Source organism: Bactrocera neohumeralis, unplaced genomic scaffold, assembly GCF_024586455.1.
Source record: "Bactrocera neohumeralis isolate Rockhampton unplaced genomic scaffold, APGP_CSIRO_Bneo_wtdbg2-racon-allhic-juicebox.fasta_v2 cluster10, whole genome shotgun sequence".
Taxonomy (NCBI): Eukaryota; Metazoa; Arthropoda; class Insecta; order Diptera; family Tephritidae; genus Bactrocera; species Bactrocera neohumeralis.
Window position 1 is genome coordinate 19,007,567 of NW_026089623.1, and position 10,325 is coordinate 19,017,891.

Below are 10,325 nucleotides of genomic sequence, written 5' to 3' on the forward strand. Positions count from 1 at the left end.
GTGATTTTTTTAATAATAATGGAAGAGCTTAAATTTTGTATTTCCGATTTGTTACATTGAGGAACATTGACACCCAACCCGAAGATGAGTCAATTTATACCCTGGAAATAAAAAGGGTTGAACTCAACGCGATATATGACAAGGCAAACAAATCGTACGATGCCTTTCGTAGAACCCCACAAAAACCCGGTGAAACTATTGATTTTGCAAAAATCAAAGAAAAGTTTAAGAAAGGTCATCAATTATATTTAAAATGTTTAGGATCCATCAATCAAGCTATTGATGATCTCAAGACCCCAACCCCAATAATAAAGGAACGAGTTTCAGAGGAGTATCCATCGCGGGACATAGGATCCTCAATTCACATACCCCCTTGTGATACGGATATATTTTATGGAGATTTCGCTACCTGGCCTTCATTCCGAGATATGTTTACGGCTATATACGTAAACAATCACAAAATCAGCAACGTGGAAAAACTGTTCCATTTGATTCAAAAAACCCGAGGAGAAGCAAGAGCAATTGTTAAAAATGCACCCTTAACAAATGATGGTTTCCTGATGGCATGGAGAGACCTGGTATCCCAATACGAGAACAAACGAGTTCAGGTCAACGCGCAATTGAAGATTTTATTCAACTTACCACAAGCAACCCAAGAAAGTGGAAGCGCGATTAAACACCTTCAGAGGACCGTCAACAATTGTCTCACAAATCTGCACAACGTGTACATAGACACCAGTAGCTGGGACCCCATCTTAATATTCTTATGCGGTTTGAAACTACCCAAAACCCTGCTTCATCAATTCGAGGACACCCTAGAAGATAACTCGGAAATACCATCCTGGAAAACTTTCGACGCGTTTCTCACTCATCGATATAAATCTTTGGAAGCCGTAGGGAATTTAACTGAACCCGTTCCAGTGACCCAATCCGACAGTGGATCCTATAGAAAAGGAAAAGACAGGAAGTTCAGCACATTTCACGCCAATGTTTCCGGAACTTCGACCCTGGATTTTTCACAAGCTAGTGCACACCCAGTTAGAGGCAACAACCTTTCAAAAAAGCCTCAAGACATTGAAAGTTGTAAGCTTTGTAGAACACAACATTCAATTCGAGAATGCCCAAAGTTTTTACAAATGAATGTTGAGACCCGAATAAACACAGTAAAAAGTAATGGTTATTGTTTCAATTGCCTTGCATTATCTCACAGTTTCAGAGATTGCAAGAGCAAATATTCTTGTAGAATATGCAGAAAGAAACATAACACACTTCTGCATAGGGATACACCAACCCGTTCCCAATCCCCCCCGCAAGGATCAAGAGCTTCAAACCCACCTCTTGACCCAAACGGCAGTAGTACCTCCCAGACCCTTAATACCAATACCAATCCGCAAGCCTACACAACCCTCTTACAGTCCACTAAAAATCAAACCCAAGACCCTCAAAACTTCAGTGGGAAGCAGATTTTGTTAGGTACTGCTGTAGTCCAAGTTTTATACAAAGGGCAAATATTCACAGCTCGCGCATTAGTCGACTCCGGGTCGGAAGCCACTTTTATTTCAGAGAAATTCCAGAGAAAATTGGACATACCCACATTCAGGAAAAATGCACAAGTGACAGGATTGAACAACACCGTTTCGGCAACACCCTCCAAAATTTGTGAACTCACCCTTCGTTCATCAACAAGAAAGGAGTTTAAGATAACAACACATGCGTTTATCTTAAAAACTTTAACCGATAATTTACCCACTCACTCACTTAATTCGATCATCACTAATACAGATTTCGGGTTTAGCTTAGCTGACCCTCACTTTTATAAACCCAGACCAGTGGACATATTGATCGGAAGTGACCTGTACCCACAAATAATTCTCAGTGGTGTACGGAAAAATGTACTCGGGACCCTTCTAGCCCAAGAAACGGAATTCGGATGGATTTTATCCGGACCCACACCAGAAAACCCCTTATCACCCTCAATAATGTCATTTTTCAATAAGATGACCCCAGACAAGTTGCTCACACAATTTTGGGAAGTTGAAGAAGTTCCAAGGAAGCCTCTACCATCAACTTCAGATATAGTTTGTGAGCAAATTTATAAAAATACGACCCACAGAAACTCAGATGGGCGCTATGTGGTAACATTACCCTTTAAAACCCCGGAAAACATAGAATTGGGCAACTCAAGACACATAGCTCTAGCTCAATTTCTTCGAAATGAAAAATCATTGTCGAGAAAACCCGAAATAAAAGCGGAATACGACAAGGCCATCAACGAGTATTTGGAACTCGGTCATATGACCAAAGTTGAATACGACCCTGCGGATAATACGAAAACGTATTATCTGCCACATCACGCAGTCATCAAACCGGATCGCATAACGACTCAACTGCGAGTGGTATTCAACGCATCATGCCCCACCTCGAACAGGAACAGCCTCAACGATGTACTACATACTGGACCCATTCTGCAAGCAGACCTCGTAATCCTAGTAGTAAAATGGCGAATGTTTCGAATCGTATTCAACGCAGATATTCAAAAAATGTATCGCCAAATACTCGTTGAAAACAGATACACTCCGTTTCAAAGAATCTTATTTAGGAAATCCCCTAACGACCCTATAGAAGATTTTGAATTACAAACTGTTACGTTTGGTATTAACTGTGCTCCATTTTTAGCTATCCGTACCCTCCTCAAATTAGCGGATGATGTACAAGGAACCCACCCACTGGCAGCAGAGATACTTCGAAACGGAATGTATGTTGATGATGTACTTGCAGGAGCACATGACATACCAACAGCGATATTGGCACGAGATGAACTCACTTCATCTTTAAAGTCCGCAGGATTCGCTCTACGCAAATGGACCTCAAATGACCCAAAAGTTTTATCTGGAATCCCACAAGAACATCTATTGGATACCAACTCACTCAGTTTACCAGAATCCAATAACACAAAAACACTAGGAATCAGATGGAATGCAAAAAAAGATGCTTTCTTTTTTCTCATCAACCCTATTCAGGATAAAACGTCATATACTAAAAGAGAAGTACTATCGATCATAGCAAAATTGTTTGACCCAGCTGCTTGGCTCAGCCCTGTTGTAGTCACAGCAAAAAAAAATAATGCAACAGATCTGGCTTGATAAATCCGATTGGGATGAATGTCTGAAACCCTTAACCCTCCATCGATGGAAAATATTCATAAAGGACTACGATTCCCTAAATCTCATTGAAATTCCTCGATGGACCCACTTTTCGACATCGGCGATCATCAATTTTCATGGATTCTCTGACGCATCTGAAAAGGCCTACGCAGCAGCCCTATATATCAGTGTTTCTACAAACACAAAAACCTGGACAACCCTTTTGGTATCCAAGACTCGTGTGGCCTCAATAAAAACTATATCATTACCAAGGCTAGAACTTTGCGGAGCAGTTCTTCTGGCGAATCTCGTGGATGCAACACTACCCCAATTAAGTATAACCCAATACCGTACTCACCTTTGGACGGATTCCACAATTGTTCTTTCATGGCTTAGCAAACCCCCATGTACATGGACAACCTTTGTATCCCACCGAATTGCCACAATCGCAGAAAAGGTTGGAACCAAAAATTGGACTCACGTCGAAAGTCAAGACAACCCAGCAGATCTAGCTACTCGCGGAAGCACACCTCTGGAAATGGTTAATAATAACCTCTGGTGGCACGGACCCCAATGGCTAACACTCGACCCAATACACTGGCCAGTTACCAAAAAATCAAGCGATACAACACTGGAACTCCGGCCAATCAAGACCTTCGTGAACACAACACAAGAGGATATCCTGGATAGATTCTCGTCCTTACCCAAAGCCATTCGAGTTGTAGCATATTTGTTACGATTCTGTTCGAATGCGTCACCCAATAAAACACAACAGTCATACACGACGTTGGAAATAACTCCAGAGGAGTTCAACACTACCCGCACGAAGCTAATTATTTTATCCCAAAAGAAGTATTTCCAAGAAGAGTATGAAGCCTTAACCCAGAAAACCAGCATACCCAAAAAAAGTACAATTTTGACACTAAACCCTTTAATCGATCCCAAAGGAATAATGCGAGTTAATGGTCGGTTGAGCAATTCAGCGGCATTATCATACAACGAACGTTATCCGATTATATTACCCTATAGCAGTCGATTAGCCAAACTACTCACCCAATTTACCCATCTAATAACCCTTCATGGCGGCAACCAGCTAGTCTTACGACTTATGCGTTCGGAATTCTGGATACCGAAGCTGAAAACCCTCATCAAGTCTACCATTCATCAGTGCAAAACTTGCGTTTTGCACAAAAAGCGTAACACTACTCAGATTATGGCAGCACTACCCGCAGAACGTACCACCTTAACCCGTCCATTCGCAGCAACAGGAATCGATTTCGCCGGTCCCTATGACATAAAAAATTACACCGGCAGAGCATGTCTGATCACAAAAGGTTATGTATGCGTATTTGTTTGTTTTGCAACCAAAGCAATACATCTAGAGCCAGTAAGTGATCTCACCACCAACGCATTCATGGCCGCATTCGCACGTTTCTTTTCCAGGCGCGGATGTCCCGCCGATCTCTATTCGGACAATGGAACTAATTTCGTTGGAGCGTCTAAACTTTTAATCAAAGATCGGCGAGAATTCATGAAATCATTAAAAATTTAAGTAACAACTAGTGAAGCACACCAAAACATCAACTGGCACTTTAATCCTCCAGGAGCTCCACACATGGGTGGACTCTGGGAAGCAGGAGTGAAAAGTTTAAAGAGCCACTTGAAAAAGGTGTCTCAGAACCAGAAATTCACTTTCGAAGAACTAGCAACCCTTTTAACCCGAATCGAAAGTTGCTTGAATTCTCGCCCTTTAAGCCCATTAAGTGAAGACCCAACAAATTTAGAACCTTTAACTCCAGGTCATTTCTTAATAGGTACCCCTTTATTAATCCCAGCAGAACCCAACTTAGAAGATGCACATCTAAGCATCGCACAAAGATGGCAGAAACTGAAGATACTCCATCAACACTTCTGCAAACGATGGAAAGAAGAATATTTGAAAGAACTCCACAAAAGATATAAGTGGAAATACCCTCAACGCAACATAGACGTTAACGATATGGTAGTTATACGTCAAGAAACTCTACCCCCAAATGAGTGGAGACTTGGTCGCATCGAAAAAACGTATCTCGGTGCAGACAATAAAGCAAGAGTAGTTGACATACGTACCTCTCAGGGAACAATTACCCGCCCAATAACCAAAATAGTCACCTTACCAAATAATTAATCTTATTTCCTTATAGTGACATGGCCCCTCAAAGCAGTACGAAGTCAATTTGCAGCCGCCAAAGCAGCCCCACATTCACTGTGCGATCACTCAGCGTGACCCGTGGCATCAGCCCACTCTCCGACGAAGGAACCCTGGCAAGACGCCTTCATCGCTTCAAAGCGACCTTTTCCCCCATTCGAGAGGAGCGAGGAAATACGCATCGCACGACCCGCGGTACTACAAGCCGTTCCTCTATCAGAGAAGAACGAGGAAGTACCCATCGCACAGCCCGGCGTACTATCAGCCGTTCATCAAAGCGAACACACAAACACGTCGCCTGTGGATTGTGTAAAAAAGACCATAATGAACATTAGCGAAAAGTTTGACGCAGTCATTAAACATAAGTATTGCGTCAATTGCTTGGCCAGATCGCATTCCACCCAAAAGTGCACAAGTAAAAAACGATGTGCCACGTGTAACGGGGAACACCATTCAACCCTACATGGACACCCCAGGTTGTTTTGCGAAGAGCAAAAGAAAACAGCAAAAGGCAAAAAGCGATTACACGGACAAGAGGATCTACCCACGTTACTGGCCAAGCCGACCCTCATCCCAACCGTCATGGTCAAAGTGAAACACGATGGCAAATGGCACAAAATACGAGCCATAATAAACCCGACCCGAAAAGTGACCATAATTGCGTCAGAACTGGTCCAGAGTCTGAGGTTACCGAAAACGTACCTCGACTCGTATCGTATATGTAAAGTCGTAATCGGATCATTAACTGATTCCGACTGGCACGCCGAAGTTAACTGCCTATTGACGCATGATTTACCGACCCGACCCTATAATCGTGACTTAAGTGGCGAAATCATTAAAAAGTTCGACCACTTAGTCCTAGCCGACCCTACATTTTGGAAAGACGACAAAATCATGTTGGAACTGGGAGCTGACATCTACCCAAGATTGATGAAACCCGGCTTATTCAACCCCGATAACAGCACCGTGATCGCACAAAACACCGCACTCGGTTGGACTTTAACCGGTGCTTGTGCGATTTAAAACCCAAGTATACCTCCAACCCGTTCATAACATTAGTCATTTACCCAATTCAAAATAGATCTAAAAATCTTTTTATTCGCAGACACTGCAAGGCGGCCGGGATGTTCATACCAAATGAACACATCCCTGCATTGTCCTCCTAACTCGTCTAAATACGAATTAGAGGACAATGCAAAAAACACCCAACAGCGCCAACATAACAGCGAAGCACCCAATGTAACAAAAAGACACAATAAAACGAATCACCATAGCGGACGGACACAGGCGCCAAAATCAGCAGTAGCAGTATCAGCAGCAGCAACAATAAAACCAGCAGCAGCAATATTAGCAGCGACAACAACAACAGCAGCAGAACCTTTGAAGATCAACGCGGGAATAAGTAACCACATCAGGTTTTATTTACAATTTACATTATACTTATAAAAAACCCTTTAAGTCGTATAATAATTGTATTTATATCCTAAATAACCCAAATTATAAGTATATACCCACACATACCCACACAATTGTATATACTAACATACACATATGTAAATACATTTATTAAATACCCTCAAATACAAAAATTTGAATTGTTAATTATCCGAATTCTAATAGTTTTTATTTTATTTGGCACACCGGCAAAACATATGTCGTCGTTTTGAAATTTATATAGATAGCCTCTGAAGCACCCATGCCCGCTTAATATTTGGGTCAGGTGGAAATCCAGGTCCCCATGTTTTCTACTTATCCACGTATGGATGAAGGGTATAAGTCTGTGGGTCCACCGTCCTTTAGTTGAGGTTTGCCACCGTTGCTGCCACATAGTTATGCTCTTCTTTCTCTCCTTTGGATTTCTGTAATTGGCGCTGATAGCTCATATAATCTCGCGAGCTGGTCACCCTGAATGTCTATGAGCGGCATACCAGCTAGTACTTCAGATGCTTCGCTGGAAATAGTTCGGAAAGCACTTGTTACTCTTATTGCTGTGAGTCTGTGCACCGCATTTATTGGTTTGACATACGCTTTTATGTTTAGCGCCTGTATCCATACTGGAGCTGCATATAGTATAACTGAGCTCATAGCTTTTGCGGTCAGAAGTCTGCGGCGGGAGCGCACACAGCCTCTATCTGCCATCATTCTTGATAACGCGTTATAAATCCTATTTGCTTTATTTGCTATGTTTGCCAAGTGCTGCTTGAATTTCAGTTTGGAGTCCAATATTACCCCTAAATACTTCAGCTGTGGTTGTTAAGTAATCATACACTCTCCTATAGTGAGAGTTATTTTTTCCTCAATTTTCCTGATGCTTATGAGCAGTACCTCTGTTTTGTGCTCAGCCAGTTCCAAACTCTTGGAAGAAAACCATTGGCGTAGACCATTTATGCATTCATTACATTTATTTTGTAGGTCTTCAAGTTGTTTACCTACTGCTACCACTATAAGGTCGTCCGCGTATGCGATTAGCTTAACGTATTTAGGCAGTGGAATTCTTAGCACCTCATCATAAACTAGATTCCATAAGAGAGTGCCTAAAACAGATCCTTGCGGTACTCCGCTTGTAATAGGGTAGCTCTTGAAGCCTTCGGTGGTGTTGTAGATCAGCCTTCTATTTTTAAAATAACTCATAATGATATTTATGAGGTACAGTCACCGACTAAACCTCGTACTGAGCAGTTGAGTTAGCGTCTTTCTCTGAGTTTACAGCTATTCAAATAGCTCTCTTTTGGTGTTTTTTTTTTGCACCCCGGTCTGCTTACTTAAGTAACGCGATTAATACTTATTTTAAGTGAGAAAATTTAATCCAATACTTATATAAGTGTATTATAATTTTTCCACTATGCCCCCGGTGGGCTTCCAGTTCGGGGACAACAGGTTTGCTGCGCTGGCCAAAGGTCCCTAACCAAAACGTAAAAAATAGTATCAAAAACTACAAGATGCTTTTCCTGACTTACCGCCAACAAAAGGTGATGACCCAAAGTATATTGTGATTAAATCCGATGAGAATACCACACCCATTGCGAAAGTTTCTTGTTTTCGTGTTTACAATGCCTTACTTACCGTGAGCAAAGATATAATCAAAATTAGTGAATTAAGCGACGGCAGCCTATTATTGCTAGTGAAAAATAAGCAAGTAGCAGAAAAGTTTATTAAAACGAAATGTCTTTTCAACATTGGCGCTGTTAGCGCTAGCTATCATCAACATCTTAATTGTAACAAAGGCACCATTTATGCACCGTTTTTAAACGATGTGCCTGAAAGCGAAATAATAGAAGGACTGAGTTCTTACGAAGTTTCCGCGGTTTATAAGTTCACTCGCAAAGTTGAAGGTGTTATAAAGCCTACTGGTGTTATGCTAATCTGGTGTTATCTAATCATTCAACAGTTATTCCCTTCCAAACAAAATAAACATCGCATGGAGGATGACCTCTGTGCGACCATACGTGCCTAATCCAATGCGCTGCAGGTCATGCCAGAAATTGGGTCATACGCAAAAACATTGCAAAGGTTCCCCAACATGCGAAATTTGCAATTTTCCTTCTCCACACGATAATGACTGCATCCGAGTTATGTGTGCGAATTGTTCTGGCAAGCATCGCTCTTCTGATTGTACGTGTCCAAAGTATATGCAAACTAAAGAAATTTTAAAAATAAAGACACTAGAAAAGTGCAGTATGCACGAAGCCCTCAAAAAGTATAGAGAAAATACTTCCCTCCCTTCCCTCACTGCTAGCTTTGCACATGTGCTTCAACCTACAAAAGAGGTATCCTCTATAACCACCACACCAACAAAAATTTCAGCCATCAACAATTCCACAAAATCTAAAAATACTCATAGAACTGCCGACAATGACTTGCCTAGTTCATCAAAACAAAACGCAGAGGTCACCTCTGCACCCAACTCATCAATAAACTCTTTAACTAGCAAAAATCACTCACCTAACGCCAACCATAAGCATATTTCCAACAACAAGCCTGCATCGATCAGTTCAGACTACAACAACGTCTCGCATTCAGCTAAAAATATCAGCGACAACTGTACCCAACAAGACTCTTTCTTAAATCCCAAACTTTTCAGTCCAACAACAGCCTCTCTCATTTCTAACTTAAACAACTCCTTAAACTCGCTTAATAAATATACTGACTTCAACAACACTACTACCAACACTACTATGCAATCTAATCCACCTAATCACGAAAATCTCTTTCCAACAACAAGCATTTCCAACAATAATCAATACTCTACTGAACATACTGAACAAATAGAAATTGACTCTGAATAAATACGCTTAGCTTTTACTCTCTTTTGAACTAGTACTCAATTGGTGACACTCAGCTTCAACTGACTGCTCATACGAGTTGATATTCTAGCTCTCTTCTGTTTCCTTTTTCTTTTTTTCCTACATACATCATATGATTCCAATATTGCAATGGAATTTGAACGGCTACACTAAAAATTACAATGAACTTCAATTATTAATACAAGACCATGCCCCAGCTATTATACTCTTAAATGAAACTCACATCTCTTTCAACTTGTCGGCTTTTACTCCTAAGCAGTACATTGGCATGTTTCACAATCTTCCACATATTAGCACAGGTAAAAGAGGCATTGCGATTCTCATAAGAAGAGATATTCCATACAAAATTAATGCCATTCAATCCAACTTGCTGGCTATGTCGATCGAAATTATCTTAGTTAAAAAAAAACACCATTATCTGCACCTATATTGCACCAGGTGAACATTTTACCAGTACAGACATCCTGCAATTAATCAACCAAGCTTCTACTCCTTTAATTTTCGCTGGTGATTTTAATGCATGGAGTCCACTATGGGGCTCTCCAATAGCCAACAAGAGGGGCAAATGCATTGAAGACGCTTTACTTTCCTCTAACTTAATATGTTTGAATAACGGATCCGCGACACACTTTTCCACTCACTCCACTTTTTCCCATGTAGATCTTACAATGTGCACCGACACACTTGCCA

The 10,325-nt window shown here is 41.2% G+C and overlaps 1 protein-coding gene across 1 annotated transcript; it reads left to right on the forward strand.

Annotated features, from left to right (window-relative positions):
• The first annotated feature begins 3,398 nt into the window (after positions 1-3,398).
• On the forward strand, positions 3,399-5,638 carry LOC126765282 (uncharacterized). Its single transcript, XM_050482997.1, has 2 exons — positions 3,399-5,235; positions 5,327-5,638. Exon 1 carries the CDS (start codon positions 3,682-3,684, stop codon positions 4,693-4,695), a length of 1,014 nt encoding a protein of 337 aa, XP_050338954.1. The 5' UTR covers positions 3,399-3,681; the 3' UTR covers positions 4,696-5,235; positions 5,327-5,638.
• Positions 5,639-10,325: the final 4,687 nt, after the last annotated feature.

What these genes read in the sequence shown, in the direction of transcription:
- LOC126765282 (XM_050482997.1), top strand. Translation starts at nt 3,682, where the DNA reads ATGGTTAATAATAACCTCTGGTGGCACGGACCCCAATGGCTAACACTC.